Source organism: Poeciliopsis prolifica, unplaced genomic scaffold (genome assembly GCF_027474105.1).
Source record: "Poeciliopsis prolifica strain line A6 unplaced genomic scaffold, Auburn_PproV2 SCAFFOLD017, whole genome shotgun sequence".
NCBI classification, from domain to species: domain Eukaryota; kingdom Metazoa; phylum Chordata; class Actinopteri; order Cyprinodontiformes; family Poeciliidae; genus Poeciliopsis; species Poeciliopsis prolifica.
This window is the reverse complement of record NW_026562392.1, coordinates 8,572,501-8,589,278: the sequence shown is the minus strand read 5'-3', so window position 1 is coordinate 8,589,278 and position 16,778 is coordinate 8,572,501. Positions and strand designations below refer to the sequence as shown.

The window sequence follows — 16,778 nt, the reverse complement described above, 5'->3', positions numbered from 1 at the left end:
GCTGAGGGAATAACAAAGTGCTTTAGAAGTCCCTGCTGTGCTAACTTTGAACTTTGATGAAAGACTAGAACAACATCGGCAGATAACAAAAACTGTCAGTGAGTGTTAAAGTAATTTGGAATATGTGCTTCTCCTCACCCATGATAGAAAATGTACTTCCTTATGAAAAAGAAAGTACTTTCTTCTAAAACGAAGAATAGTTTGTTTACATATGTAGCAAAAGCTTTTGTTGTTGTTTTTTTTTACCTTACATATCTGGGTTAGAAGAGCCTTATCATGAAGAATATGACAGATGTTCATTTTCTCGGGTACAGTACTTTATGATCATTCAATGTCTTTAGCGTTTTGTGGCTTACTCCCAGTTTCTAGACAACTGTCAACTCAGCAATCTCCACCATGACTGTGAACCCTAACATACACATTCAATTCTGCTAAAAAAATTTCTAGATTGAAACCTGTTCAAATTTTCTGAGAGACTGAATTTTTGTGTACTTGAACTGTTCGCAAAAAACATGAAAACAAACTAACATACTTAATTCATAATTCAGACATAATTCTTTGTGTGTAACAAATCTGTGCAAAAAAATATTTTCACTCTTTGAATTAAATAATCAATAAGCTGATCAATAATATTCTAATTTAATTGCATAGACCTCTGAATGCTAAACTGTTTGACATAATCAGCACACCTGAATAACCCAACTCCCATCCTGCACTCTTTCCTTCCCTCTTCTGAGCGCTGTCCTGGCTGTAGGAGGATTTCTTGACAACCCTCAAGCTCAGATTCAACTGGAAAATGAAGAATTAGTTTTGATTTTGGCCAGAAGCAATGACTGAAGTGGGGAGGAGGAAATATATGTTTGATTAAAACACGGGGACTAATGTATTATCAGAATTTAAATTTCAGCTCCAATTAAGAAATAAGCTGAAGGTTTAAAAATGGGGATAGCACCGATAACATTCTCGGAAGTTGGCTTTGAGTTCTAATTGTTTAATTAGCTGTATTCTATAATAGCAAAGCCATGATGAAAAGCAGGGGGAAGTCTCTCCGATTAGGCCCCATCACACAGCCCATTGAAGCTGGCAGATGCTTAGATAGACTTTTATGGATCGCTCGATGCTGGCGCTGTAATGAAGCAGGCAGGCCTGACCTGTCCTGAACCAGGCTGAAAAAACTCCAGGGACGGCCCCGCTGGGAGCCCGTGATGCCCCCGATGTGTCCCCTCGGCTGTATTAATCACGCTGAAAAAATAAATGTGCGCCAGCCGAGAGCAAGAGAAAGAGAGAGAGAGAAATAGAGGAGGAAAAATGTAATAAGTACATCGTTTATCCCCATCAAGGTCATGAATATTTGACCAAGGGAGCAAAATGAGGCCCTAAGAGAAAATGATTGACCATTTAGAAAGAATGGATTGTGCAATCTGTGAAAACTCATAATAGTTATGAATGGCAAGAGTCATCAAGCATTTCCCATCTGTGCTGGACTGACAAAATAAAAGAGCAGTGGACAGGGAGAATTTAAAAGAGGGAAAAAATATGGATCACATACGAGTTATATGAAAAAAAAATCTCAAAAATGAATGTCATAGTTGGGAAAAAGAGTTTAATATTTTCTTATTTTGAATAATGGTTATAACACCCCACCTTTTCATTATATGTACAGTCATATAAATTAGTAAAAGTACTCTTGTTAACAAGTTTGTGTTCTTTGCCCCAAAGAAAGCAGTCCATAATATATATGTATATATATATATATATATTCATATGTATATTTACAGGACAAACAGAAGATGTCAGTTTTCCACTTTTGCAATACAACTTGCATAAATTACAGGCATCGTTCCGCTGTCATTTTAAAAAAATAAATATCAAATGTAGGCTACTCCACTCTGAAGTCCTCAAAGTTCACTTCAGATCAGATCAGCGTCCTAAGAATCCTCCCCCCTCCCCAAATACATTTCCTAGGCCATATGTTGTTTTTTTTTCCACACACAGATATATAACAAAAATAATAATAATAACAATAATAATAATATATCGTGGCAAATAAGCAAACAAGAGCAACCTGAGAAATAACATGTAACTCACATATAATGGGAGATGATGAGTGATGATGATAAGGAAATCACACAAGGCAATGTAATGAAGACTGAAGATCTGAGTCTTTGTGGGATTTAGCAGCAGCAGCTTTCATTTGCAAGGAAATATGGTGGCACTCGATATGGTTTGGAGTAAGAGGTTATGAGGGTTAAAGCGTGGGACAAAAGCGGTTGAAATCCTTTTTTTCATGTTTTTATACTCTGAGCAACTGTGACACCTACCTGCAGAGCATGGAAATATATATTTTAGAAAAAATAAAATAAAATAGAATCCCACGATGCAGAATTTGCAAAAACTGTGAAACTGTTTCAGAAAGAAATATCAAACTAAATACAATTGCAAATGATAAATAAATCTGCTAGCCTAAACCACGACTGCAGCAGCTCATACGAAAAGTGAGCAACTGCCACAACCACTTACACTGTAAAAATGACTTCTTGAGAGAATTAAGTATTAGTCATTAAAATTACTTCAGTTTTATTCAAACATATTACGATGTAAATGTAATTTTTTTAGGGGAAATGGGGGGTAGCTAGTACACCCTGAACATCTCTTTAAACTTTACCAGTGTCTACAGCAGCTAAGTGGTTCAGATAATCATTAGCTGTTGTCATTTGTTATGTTGCATCCAGCAAACAGTGGTTAGCATGGATTTTTATTATAAATCCATGTGCTTTACTCAGTAAAAATGGATACCCTAAGAACTGCCACAAAGCTTGTGAAAAAGTCTAAGGAGTTTAAGTCTCTATTCAGTTTTAACCGGCTTAACAACATCTCTAATGGTAAAGTATGACTTACTGGTAAACTGAGCTCCCAAAGTTTGAGGTAGTTGTTGCCAGTGGCGGAGTCATCTCCGCTGTGGTTGTCATAGTATTGTGTTAGAATAGATTTTGAATGATTTTATGTCTTATCTAATTTAATAGAATGACACGCCGGATGAGCAAATCCTACTAATTACAAATTTATTCTAATATTTTATTGTTGGAATTTAATCTTTCTAAGTATTTTTTTTAGCTATTAAACTTAGTTTATAGCATTCATTACTGGTGTATGCAAATAAAATGCATCCTGTTGCACCAATTTTATTGAGTAAACCAGCAGTTGGTTTTATCAGTGTATGTGACATTTGAAGGCTTGAAGTTGCACTAAGTCTGTGCAGAGGGAGCTAATTTGTTTGCATTTGGCTGACCCTGTGTAATTATAATTATCCTAAGCTGAAAGATAAAGTTTGGAGCCCACTGTGCACATGCACACTCACTCTGTTTCCCTCTCTCTCACACACACAAAGGAAACAATAAAAGTAAAATTCCTCCTCAAAGCTATGGCAACATTTCTCTGCTTATTGGATTCAAAAACGATCCTTGTGTGTTATGTGTCTGTGTGTGTGGCTGGGTTTATTTGAGGCCTGTTCTTCACTGTTGTAGTCCTTGAATTTTACACATTCATTTTCAGCTAAATTCTCCTGTTTCTGCTGATTTCAAAAGCAAGCCTGTCTTGTCCCTATAAGAAATAAAGATATGTTTAAATGAGTAAAATTTGTTGAAAATAAAATGAATGTTTTAATTATCTTTTTTTTTTACTTTAAAATAAGATTTTGCTATTTTCTTTTCTTTTTTTTTTCTTTTTTTTTTTTTACCTTGTTTTAAAATCAAAGTTTCCATAATGAGATACAATTATAATTATGCCGATAAATGTCGTTTATTCTTGTCCCAGAATCTCTCTCAAAACGGTCAGATTTATTTGGAGCAAGGCAGAGGTTGTTCCCACCAAAGCAGTGACATGAAAGTGACACAAAGTCGAACCGTCGATTTGCTTTGAAAACATGTAAAACGATGGCAAAATATGCATCTGTTGCTGATGTGAAATACAATTCCAAGATTTAAAAACAAAAAAAAAAAAAAATCCTAAGTAAGTTTCCATTTTAGTCACAGAGTTCTCCTCATTACGTACCTTTCTTTGCTTCTATGTTTGTGGCTCTGAAATGTTGCTGCTCCACGGCAGCAATCTGGTTTGGGTTATTTTTAACGATGGGAGAGTCTGGCCTGAGCTTTGGTTCCGCGCAAGCCTCCGCCGCCCTGTGAGTGGCGCTCAGACCTTCGTTCGCAGCCGCCGCGGCTGCGGCCGCAGCGGCGGCAGCTGCCAAACTCACTCCGGAGGAGTTGGTGTACCGCAGGATCCCTTGACCCTGCAGGGGGCTAAAGTTGCCGTAGTTTGTGTAATTGCTATAAAAGGGAGACGTGTAATAAATAGGTCTTCCCAGGATGGAGGGGGCTGGGTAGAGTGAGGGGGAGCTGGCAGCCGGTGAAGTGGCGGAAGGCGTCGGGGGAGTGAGGAGTCCGCCGCTGGAGGAGGGGCAGTTCGGCTTCCCCGGTTGCCCCTGTTGCTGATGCTGCTGCTGCTGCTTTTGGTCCGAGGTTGCAATCTCGGCCAGAGACCACAATTTGGGCTTAGCCGAAAGATTCTGAGGCGCCCCGGACGGATTAGGCCTGTTGTCCAGACAAGAAGACAATTTACTGGCGTTGCTGTTTATGAGGCTCCGGGCCAAATCCTCCCGCTGGCTGTGAAGGTGGTGGAGATGATGGAGGTGGTGGTGGTGGTGGTGCTGATGGTGGTGGTTGAGCACCGGAGCTTCCACGCCTGTGAGAGGCGACGACGTGACGGGTTTGGGTGAGAGTTGGTCGCGGCTGTCCACGCCGTCCCCGCTGCACTTGTCCGCGGTTTGGTCGGAGCTCAGCTCTGACACGCAGCCGACCTTTTCCCCGTCAGACTCGGCAGAGCATGAGTGATCCGTCAGAGTGTCGACGTGCAAACTGATGCCTGCACGAGAGGACAGAGTTGGCAAATTAAGGAAAAAATAAACAACACAATTTTAGAAACGAAAAAAAAAATAATAACAATAATAAATAAAGTAAAAATAAATAATAGTCATAAAAATGATTGAAGTTAAAAAAAACTGCTCAAAACTTTTTGGCTAAATTTCAAGTAAGAAGTAAAACTGAAATATTTATTATTTATATTAATTCAGCAAGTTAGTTTTTGTTTTAAAACTTATAGTTTTAGATAATATTCTGTGGTTCCATTTTTATATAACAGCACGACGGGAGGGGCATTAACTGTCACAGTTTATTGAGGGTCACTTATGAGTGTCTGTTTTATCACTGATTTATCACCATGTTATCAAAAAGAATGTAATAAATAAAATGTCCCTCTCAACAGGTCATTTAGTGCAGCGTTTTCATTAAAAAATTATACTATTCACTATGGTTACGGAACAACAGACACTCACAGCCAAAGGACAGCATCCTGGCCTGTAATCATTTGTTTCCAAGTCTGACTTAATAATTTCCAACTTCGTAATATTCTTACCTAAAATCTCGTTATAAATCTACAGCCATAAATTAAAATGTGAGGGTAACGAGGGGACGGGGACGCACACCCTCCCCGCGTACAAGCCTCAATAGTTAATTTGATCATTGGCTCTGCGTGTTGCCACATCACACCCCACCTTCGTCCTCCGCCGAAGCCTCGCTGTTATCCAGCGTTTTGTCAGAGCGCTCCGCCTCCTTCCTCTCCCCGTCTCCGTCCTCCTCGTCCTCGTCCTCGCTCTTACTGCGGGGCGCCCAGGTCATCTTGTTCTCCTTTTTGAGCCTCCGCCTGGCGTTTGCGAACCAGGTGGAGACCTGCGTCAGGGTCATCTTAGTGATGATAGCCAGCATGATCTTCTCCCCCTTCGTCGGGTACGGGTTCTTCCTGTGCTCCTGTAGCCAGGCCTTCAAGGTGGCCGTGGCGTCCCTGGTGGCGTTCTTGCGGTACGCGGGGTCGTTGAGTTGGTAGGGGTAACCCGGACTCCCATATGGATGGTAGCTGAGCGCCCCAGCCATGCCCGTTGTGTGCGCGTCATATGGAGAGGACTGGAGGAGGAAAAAAAAAGTTGTGAAAAAGTCACGCTTCCATAAATGATTTACCAGTATATATATATATATATATATATATATATATATATATATATATATATATATATATATATATATATATATATATATATATATATATATATATATATATATATATATATATATATATGTGTGTGTGTGTGTGTGTGTGCGTGTGTGTGTGTGTGTGTGGGTGGTGTGGGGTGTGTGCGTGCGTGCGTATGCGTGCGTGTGTGTGTTTGAATAAAAAAAAACTTGGACTAAGAACTGTTAAAGTTGGATGTTGTTTTATTCTATTATTTGATTTTAAATGCATCTAATGCCATTTTAGCATTGTATAGGTGAATATAAACCAACTAATTATTAATGTCATATTTATCTATTTATTTGATGTGTTTTTTATTGGTTTTCTTTTAATCATTTGTCGAGTAAAGGCAGAGCAAAAAGTCTACCAAAGTCCAAACGCCGCGCGTAAAGGCAGGCCGCAAAAAAAAAAAAAAGCCATGATTTAATGCAGCAGTGATGGTTAAGGTCATTATCGGATTAGCTAATAACAGAGCTCCTGTTAATGCAGCAGTTAAGATAACATAAAGGAAATTTAATGAGTAATCACCCATTAACTTGCTCATTTTCATTGAATGAATGCATGATTTATATCTTTTTTTTATCTTTATACTTTTTTTTTGTTTTCTTTTTGTGGCTGCCCCAGTGGATTTGCAAATCCCATTAACAAATCACTTGATATGCACCTTTCCCGAAAAGCACTTTGAGTCTGCTCGTGTGACTTGATCACAACGAGTCATGCTTTTCACCTTAAATGTGATCACTTGAGAGAGAAGGAAAAAAAAATATTGGCGGGTTTACGTCTTATTTTTTAGAACTAAACGAGGAAACAGAATGTCTCATTTATATGATCTAAACATGTTCAGTCGTTTAGAGTCTAAACTTGTCAGAATACATCTATTTCGTATAGCCTAACACTTAAGGCTGCGCAGCAAGAGTTAAGCGGTGGTCAAGCCATTCCAATCTGTAGCTCATGCCTGAAATCCCATTTAAGTGGAGGAGGTGAAGCATTTTGAAAGCAAGGCCCTTCCAGAAGACCACTTCATATAAAATCATAGCTCTCAATGGAAAAGTTCCGCAGCTACCGACGGATTCGAGGAAAAAAAAAAAAGAAAAAAAAAAACACACACACACTTATTGTAAAGCGCCGATCCATGGCGATCAGATCAAGAATGTGCGCATACATTGTTTAAAACGCGGAAATCCAGCACTTATATTCGGGAGCAACACACACACGAGATATTTTACCATGTAGGAGGGGAATCCCGTCGCAGGATCGGTGGAGTATGACAGCGGACTGGAGAAGCCCGCACCAGCCGACGCGGAGAAAGCAGCCGAGCCGGGATAGGGACTGAAGGCTGAGCCGGAGGACGACCTCGCCAAGTCCTCATTCCGCGGGGCAGCCAGAGCCGAGGCCCCGTAAGCCGGACAAGAATAAAGAGCCAGAGAGCCTGGGGGCTGGTAGAGGTAACCCTGAGGATAGGACATTGGTAAGCGCAATAGAGTTCGCCGATTCTTCCAAGAAAAAAAAAAAAAATAGCAGGAGGGGGTAAAAAAGACGCGCACAAGGCGGCGGACAACAGTGGCTAAAATATAAACAATCAACTCAATAATCAGCCGTGCAAACAGTCATCAAACAGTGAAAGTAAAAAAAAAGGCCTCCCTCCGCAGCCCCCTTACTGAGAAAAAAAAAACACCCGAAAGATCTGTTAAAGTGCCCACATAGAGGTAATGTGGCATGCGTCTTGATCCCCTAGCGTCCGATGTTTTTAGTGCGCGGCGCTATGAAGTGAGGAGTTAGGAGGGAAGGAGCCCGTTGAGTTTCAGACACACACAGAGCATTGGGGGGAAAAACTGGAGCTGTCACTCCGGCTCATCTGAATATCCCATCCCCGCCCCCTTCGTGCCGGATAGAAATGGAGCCTCGGAACAAAACCAGCGCTCCACTCGGGGAGGAGAAGGTTCCACACCAACCAAACTGGAGAGGACGCACTTTCACTTCTGTCTATGTGCTTGGATTTTTGAACCTCGTAAAACAAACTTAATGCATCTCACCGGTTTGTTCTTGGTAGATTAAAAAGTCCACAAGATCCGCTGTTCTTTTCCGCTTTTTTTTTTTTTACTTCACAAGTTGTTACTATTTTCTCCTATGGCACAATGCAAATACAACGAAGTAAGCAGCAACCTGCTGAATGGCGATTCCCTTCACTTTACCTGACGACAAGGGGAACAGCAGAACCCGTTAAAGAGAGCAATGTGACATGGCTCCTCGCACGCAGGTGCTCATTTAATCATATCCAAGAGCGCAGCCTCTGTGGTCACCAAGCCGTGTGCGCGCACCTCTGGCAGAGCGCGCACCTCTGGTGTAAAGAGCGCTCTCTCCGGCCTGCTGGAGGCGCATTCAGCTTTTCAAGTCTCGCCACTTGGTGCATCTAAACTCATCCCCTTGTTACAACGATTCCATTCATCAATGGCAATAGAGCTGTTGGTAGCGGTAATTTTCGCTTTATGAAGGGAACTCGAGGACCCCTCCAAAACACGTGCGCACTCACTTGAATATTTGCCAGTTCACACGGGAGTTTAGGCTCTCACTTGTCTATTATTGCTCCCGTGTTCTTTTTGCATCATTACAAAAAGAACACGGGTTTAGATGCACTGGTTTAGAAGTGTTATTATCTCTTTGGTATTACGTCTTTTGGAGCAAACAAACAAAAAAAAAGGGACAAAAAAAGTATGTTAACTTTATTGAAATTAATTAATTTTCAAGCTGACAGCTGACATTTGTCCCCATGAATTGCATCCTGATGAGACAGTGTACTCTGGATGACTCGTGAAATACTTGAAACTAATTGCACTGTTTCCGTGAACGTGTCGTTGTTTAATGAAGACAGTACGCACATTGCAAACTCAATAAATAGAGACACAAAACAAATAATTAAATGTAACATATTTGTAGCAATACCGACATAATGTCCCTTATTTTGGGTTTTATGAGCTTTTAAAAAAAAGCAAGCGAACCTAACATATCAGTTCAGCTGTTGTATATTCGTACTTAAAATCACGAAGTTACAGCTTATTTGTTTGTTTTAAGAATCCAAAGTTTTTTTTCTAATTAGACCTAAATTTCAAGCTGTTTCAAAGAAACGTGTCTAAATCAATTCATGTAATTCTCTTATAGTTATATTTTGATTTTGATGGGTCACTACCAGATTATTAGAAGTCTCTATCTGACCACACCTCACAGAACTTCCAAGAGGCATCGTTGAGTTAAACAATGTCAAACAATTACATTAGCTAATAATGCATTGTTTTGTTATTGTTATACACTTGGTTTTATAAATACAACAAAAAGCTCTTTTAATACTATAGGCCAACCCATCAATACAATCCTAGCTCTGAGTTCATTTGTCCCCAATATTTCCAGCGGAAAAGAAAAAGTTTCTAAGGATGTCTTTGGACATGTTCGGTTGTATTTTTTTAAAGAATATATTTGTAAGTGTCTCTATTTCAGACAGGACTAATCAATCCCAGAAGATCAAAATCTCGCCTCTCAAAAATAGATAGGTCAAGACATGGACGAGCGGGAGTACTGGCTGGTCCACACCAGGGGGCACTGTCTCCTCTACACATAGGCATGGTGTAAAGTTCCCATTTTTCTGTGCACCGGTGAGTGATTATGCGCATGCATGCATTGTGTATCGAAAAGCCTAGATATGCAAACACGTATATAATAACGAGAGCATGTGCATGCAGATTGTAAATGTGTGCACACTTGAAAATTGCCATTGTAAAAGTGCACCTGTTGGCCTGTTAAAGCATACTTTAGGTTTGTGTGGGGGTGTCTGTTAAACTCCAGACTTGTGCATTCCAGGTCTCAGTTTCAGACAGACTGCAACTCCAAATATATATGAGCCCGTTGGAGATATAGGAGATGGGTCAGAGGGGAAGAGGCAGACAGGAAAAATGAGGGGAAAAAGATGGGATGGACACACATCGAAGTGGGCAGACAAACAAAGGTCAGACAAGGAAAAATATGCACAACCTTCAGTGAAACATTATCACAGTTTCAGACAAAATCAGGTGCAGAAGTAACTGAACATCATTTCAATTCAGTTGAAGATTGTGAAACATAAAAGCAACGGGTGTTTGAGTTGTTAGCTGATTTACTGAGTTCATATTTTTGAATAAACTATCATCAACATTAGAAAAAAAAGACTCGCTTCCTTGTTAAAGTCTGAACATAAATTTACTTCCTCTGCTCAGTCACTATAACCTCAAACCAGTTGTAGTGATTAAAACAAACCAACAAAAACAAGTAATCTAATTCAAAAATACTGAAACCATTGTCTCTTTTTTTTCTCATAGTACTCTCATATCCAAGAGTGCACTAAATTATAAGGACTTAGCAAAGTTTTCTTGAATTGCATATTCTTTTTGGGGTGTGCAATAATCTTGCTTTCTGTGAAAAAAACCCCCATTTATTTTAAGGTAAAAGCCATTCGTTGAAATGTGGTTGATCAACAAATTTCACTAATTAGTCGGAAAAGTGGATAAGATTGATTAGATTCAAATTTCTTTGGTAGTTTGTGTCATTTGGAAACTATGAATCCAAAGGAAAACAGATTACATGGGGTTCCTCAAGGCTCCATTTATAGGCAACTTTTGTTCTGCGTCTACTGTATGTACCCTCAGACCCCCATCCTGCTATGTATTTGGCTTTTTGTTACAAGCTAGTTGAGTAAATATATATATATATATATATATATATATATATATATATATATATATATATATATATATATATATATATATATATATATATATATTCTGTATATATATAATACAGAAGTATATTTGTGCTGCTGTTCTACAAGCAACACCATTAGATTGAAAAACATTGTTTGATTTTAAATTAGTGTCATATCAACAGGGCCACCGTTCAGTTGAGCAAGCCTCTCTTCTATGTTGCGGCTGGGAACTGTGCATTAAGTTTGCCAAGTAGTTATTGTCTTGTGTAATGTCGAGTCATTTAAGTGATTATAGCCTACTTTAAAGAAAAATGTTGTTCTCATTTTTGGTCATGTAATCTTGCCTCATTTGAGAAAGCATGCGTTATGATCCAACTGTGCCGACTCTCCTGAATTAGAAAAAAAAAAAAAAAAAAAAAAAAAAAAAAACAACAACTCCCAAAGGGCTCAACGTTTTATTCTCTGTGGGCTGGTAAAGGAATGTTCAGTATCTCAAACTTGCAGAAAAGCACGGCGCACATGTGTGTTGTGTGCTTGTTTTTTATATGTGGGCGTTTGCAAAAGAAAGGAGAAAAACTGCATTGTGATCTTTTATTGCACAACTTAGCTCTGCTGACTTTGGCGTCTTGTGATCAAAGCATCTCCCCAAAAACTCTTGAGATCAGTGTAAAAAAAAAAAAAAAAAAAAAAAAAAAAAAAGAGAGAGAGAGAGACAATGCTGCAGAACAAGACTTTGCGTATCTGTCAGTACATCACACATGCTGCATTTTGATGCTCTGCTGCAGTTCATCCTCTCCCCTAGTTTGTGTTTGTCAAGGAAATCTCTTTGGTGTGCTCTCTTTGTACATCGGGGGAGGGGTCAGTAAAGGGAGGAGGGGGGCTTAGGGGTTGGGTGGCAGACTGGCGACAGGCCGTCATCTCTCTCCCCGCCTGGCATCTGCCCACTGCTGCCAACCCTCCTCTAATCAGCAGCCGTCCATGCGCTTGGCAACAGAGGGGGTTTGAAATCAGCCCCTCGCCCCGAGTTAAAAACCGTAAGCCCTATCACTTTGTAACCAGTACCTTTAGGGCGACTGAAGCTGGGGTGCCTCTGATGTGCTGGAGTGGAGAACATTGGTTGCCACGTTGCTTCAAATACATTGTGCTGCTAGCACTGTTGTTGCTGTTGTTCTTGTTTATATAGTATTTTTCTAAACATCACAAGTGAGCTCTTTCTTTAGGTTTGATTTGTTTAGCATGCAGTGAACAGACACGGACGTTGAGAAAATGGTTCTAAGGGAGGAAAGTGAGGCAGTAAATGGATGGGCTTGAAGCGTAATTCCTCTTGAAAATAAGCAGGGAGACAACATCCGCACTTGTAGTGAAACACAAGTCCTTTTGCTTTGCTTTATTCTGACATGCTGTCTGAATTGGTGGGACAAGGGGAACAATGTGCCTGTGTCCTGATTTATAATGGAGACTATTACCCTGTATTACTTCATTGCAAGTGTCAGTGCCTTGCTAAAGTATTTATACCCCCAGACAATTTTCAGTTTTTGATGTCAATACAAAAAGCATTTTTTTTAAAAACAAACAAACAAAAGAAAAACATGACTGAGTATTTATGCCAGCCCTCCTGCATCAACACTTTGTAGACCTATCATTCTCAGCTTCATTTTTTAAAAGCATATCTCCACCAGGTTCATATTTTCAAAAGTGAATAAGATGCCAAATGCTTGACCAAAGCGTAGGCTCAGTCAGACTGAATGGAAGACCTCTGTGAACAGCAACTTTCCAGTCTTGCCATAAATTCTCATTTGGATTCAGGTTTCAACTTTGACTGGGCCATTGTAACACATGACCATTCTTTCATCAAAATCAATCATTTGCTGCTCTGGCTGTATGTTTATGGTCACTGACTGTTCTGTTGAGAGATGGACCTTGAGTCCAGTCTTAAGTTGTTTGCAGCCTCAAATAAGGCTGCAAACAACTTCCAGTATTGCCTTAGCTTTTGCTTTATTGGGCTTTTCATCATCATTGACCAGCCTCCTTGTATTTGTTGTAGAAAAGATTCCTACATCATGATGCTCCCACCAGAATGTGCATTCAGATGTGCCAAATTAGTTTTGCTACACAAAAAGCTGACCCGAGACAAAACCAAACCAAGCCACTGCTTGGGGCCTCATACCATGAGGGCATCTCCTAATCCTTGAATTTAATCACAGACCAGGGATCTAAAATTTTTGTTGAAAATTGGATTAATGTTAAATTGGATTTGACTGTTTTACCATAGATACAATGCAATATTTTAGATGGCTTAGGATTTAAATTTACAAATTAAAAGAATTAGTGAGTTTACTTTATAAAAGTTCAAACATTTACCATCATTGTCATTTAACCCTCCTGTGATTTGAAGAGATGGGATTATTTGGACCCCACAAGCTTTTCACTCTGTATGCGGTCTAGTGAGATTGGACTGAACCTTTCCAAGGATTTTTTTTTTTTTTTTTTTTTTTTTTTTTGTGGTTTTCAGAAACTAATTATCTAACAGTAGAACCCTTTCCCACCCCCCACTTCCTCTCTGTCCCACCATGACATTTCCCACACCTGTTCTGAGCAGGTGTGTTTACATTTTCAACTAAGTTGAATTTTTCTTTTTGTGGGTTTGAGCTCAGGTTGTTCAGAACTAGATCTCACCAGCTGATGAACAGTTAGCCTTGATTGTTTTTAAGCTCAATTAAATGGTCGCCCTCCCCCAGATTTAATCAAATCTGTATTGGAAGTGGTGGAGCTCTTCGACAGGAAAAAATCAAATAAGGTAACGAAAGACCTCAGGTTTGCTGTAGCTCAACACTCCCTCTTTCATATAAAGGCCAAAAGGTCAACTTTTGTGCTTATATGACCAGAGCCACTTATGTTCAATATATGGAAGCAACATTTGTAAAGTCCGTCTGTCTTCAATATTTTTCATGGACCTTCCGGCTTCTTCTCTGCTTAGGGTTCTCCTTTCCTCCCTTTTCAGTTCGGGTGAACAGTCATGTCTTGGTAGGTTTGGAGTTTTGCCACACTGAACAATGCTCTTTGGGAAGTTCAACGTGTTGTTGTTTTAAAACCGAGCTCTGTTTTCAATTTCTCTACAACATTTAACCTCCATGACCCATCTGTTGTGTCTCAGTGACTTAGCTCTTGTGTCCTTGGCTGATACACTTCAACCTCTTTGCCTGCTGGTGATGGTCAGAGGGCATGGAGCTGCCTATGGTATAGCAACCTTAGTTCTGTCAGTCTGGCCCATAGCAGCTGTGGCAACAATGGAGCTGATCACCATCATTGTGACGTGATGTGGAGTCCTCTGACTTGATTGAAGCACTATACAAGTGCGGGTCACTGTTCAGTGATATTCTCTAACATATCTGTGATGCCTACACAGACGTTCACTTCTCTTCAGCAGTCACCGACAACTTTGTGTCTTTCACCCAAATTTCCATTAAAACTATCAAAATTTTGTGGTTGCAATGCAATAAAATGTGAATGAGTTCGAGGGGCATAAATGCTTCAGAAATACGTGTACATATATATTGTTATGAATTACATTACATATATTGATTAAATGCATTATGAACAAACTATGAATGTATAGCAAACATTGAAAACTTCCAGGGAAATGAAAAAAAAAGTTTACATCTCTGTTAACATAATGTAGAAAATGTGCATTGGTGAACATGTGGTGCTTAGCAGTAAGCCCCAGAGCTCCAGGGTTCATTCATCTGCAGGATAGAGAGGGCGGGGGGATTTAGGTGAAATGGCTGTTAGCTTCAAAAGCAACAAACACAAAGGATGAGCTATGTGGAAGGAGAAGAAGCAAAAAAATCCACAAATTATAGGAATTATGTGCAGCATGGGTTTCAAACACACAGACATCCATAGAGGCTGATTGATGAACGAAATGAGTTCCCGAAAATCAAACGGGGCAAATAAAGGGAGACACAAAGGGGAAACAATTTGAAATGGACTAACCCTCTCCGGTGGCTCTGCAGCCAAGGGTCGGGCAGATAGGGTTGCCTAGAAAGAGTCTGCTGACAGCCAGTGTCACTGGGCTTTGTAATCATTGTGCTGGACCTGATAGGGTTACTAACAGCTAATCCAGGCTGACCTTGGTTAGGTGCCCTGAATGAGGATGGCTTTGTACAGTTGGGACAGCTAACAGTATGACGGTGATGCTGACATATAATGTCTGCGTGGGGACTTGCCACCACAGCTCTTTTGTTGTGCTATCAGGTTGCAAGTCCCAGCCACACACACACACGCGTGCACCCACACACACAGAAAAATGTTTTTCTTTTTATCCAAGTGGAAGAAAGGTGGCATTTAAATTGTCACAGGGGAGAGGGTGGTTGCATCTGAAGGTTCTAGAGGTCACCTCTTATGCTGGTTGGAGTTTGGTTGGCTTCAAAACAAATTCTATCATGATGAAATTTCATGTTGTTGCCACATAATCTGTTTGTGTGTGTGTGTGTGTGTGTGTGTGTGTGTGTGTGTGTGTGTGTGTGTGTGTGTGTGCATGGTGAATGTGACCAAAATGCCACCCCAGATCAACAACATGTTTCTACAAGTGACTCTTGTATGAGGCCAACCGGATACTAGTGATTTTTTCTTCTTTACCAAGCTGTGTGTGTACAGTAGAACGTTTAAGAGGAAACACATCGCAGGATGATGTGTCAATTAGTTAATGGAGCTATTGAAAAACACTGGAAGAAATGTGGGGATAGGTGAAAAAGAAAAAAAAAAAAAAAAAAAAATATATATGCTGAACTACAGACTGTCAATATTAACTAGCAATATCATCCCAGACTTTCACATAAACTGAACTTCTGGCCTGCAAATAGCATGAAGGCAGTGGAGAAAAGGCATCCTCACCTTTCTTTCCTGCCAAGGAGAGCTGTAAGCAGGAATGGGATTCTCATCCCCTGGAGCCAGCTACTAATCCACAACAGGCCCAGTGGTGGATTACTGTGGACATCATCTAACATGCCAACCAGTGCACATACATGAACATGCACATCGACAGGGGCACAAGTACAAACACACCGGCACACTCACCTATACACATGAGCTGACTCGCTCATCGGTGTACACACACTCACACAAGCATACTCACACATCCACACTTGCAAGGCAGCCAAACATATGCAGCATAGCCTCACCTGCATACACTGCACTGAAAGTGAACACAGACAAGACCTGCATGAACGGCTGCTCAAGAGATCTAATGTATTGGCAGGATCATGGAGAGGTCGTCATATTTATGGGTCAGAACCTGGAAGTGATGGCTAAATCTGTCTTCTGTTTCTCACTACTGGTGTGAAGAATATATTTTCTGTTCCACTGTGAAACTTAAATTTATTTATTTAACTGGCTTTGAAAATAATTTTACTCATAGAAATTAAAGCGAGTTGAATAATTTTTAGAGCTTTTGAACGAACACAGAACAATTATGCAATAAAGATATTTCAAAAGATTTTTATAACGATTGCACAACAGTATCATACAGAAATTTGGATATGTTTAAATCTGTGTGCACTTGTTTAATTGTTCGGTAATGCAGATAATGTAAATCAAGTTTTGCCATCTAATCTGGATATACACATTATTGTAAGCATGTTTCAGGTGTCAGAAACAAATTAATGTCCTGAAACAAATTATTGGCTTTTGTAAGTTCAGAAATAGTCAAAATATTCCAGATAGTCATGCTAGAAGTTATGAACAGGAGCATGTAGTCTAAATGCAGGCCGGTGGAAATAGACAACTGATTAAGATGTCACGCTGACTCCTTTGGCAAGTCCTGCCAAAGTGCCAATTTCTGATTGATCTAATTGGACATTTTAAAAAATGCTCAAATTCACTATCATTTGGTCAAGAAAATGACATTTTTGAGTCATCATATATTTAAGATTTAAAA

At 39.9% G+C, this 16,778-nt stretch overlaps 1 protein-coding gene across 1 annotated transcript; it reads right to left on the bottom strand.

Annotated features, from left to right (window-relative positions):
- Nucleotides 1-1,589: 1,589 nt before the first annotated feature.
- On the bottom strand, nt 1,590-7,907 carry irx2a (iroquois homeobox 2a). Its single transcript, XM_055042363.1, has 3 exons — nt 7,344-7,907; nt 5,606-6,011; nt 1,590-4,917 (listed from the first exon to the last, which is right to left on the bottom strand). Exons 1-3 carry the CDS (start codon nt 7,581-7,583, stop codon nt 4,043-4,045), a joined length of 1,521 nt encoding a protein of 506 aa, XP_054898338.1. The 5' UTR covers nt 7,584-7,907; the 3' UTR covers nt 1,590-4,042.
- Nucleotides 7,908-16,778: the final 8,871 nt, after the last annotated feature.

Coding starts and splice junctions, on each gene's coding strand:
- irx2a (XM_055042363.1), bottom strand. CDS start 7,583: ATGTCCTATCCTCAGGGTTACCTCTACCAGCCCCCAGGCTCTCTGGCT. Junction 6,012..7,343: donor CGGGATTCCCCTCCTACATG/GTAAAATATCTC, acceptor TTCCTCCTCCAG/TCCTCTCCATATGACGCGCA. Junction 4,918..5,605: donor GGCTTCGGCGGAGGACGAAG/GTGGGGTGTGAT, acceptor CCTCTCGTGCAG/GCATCAGTTTGCACGTCGAC.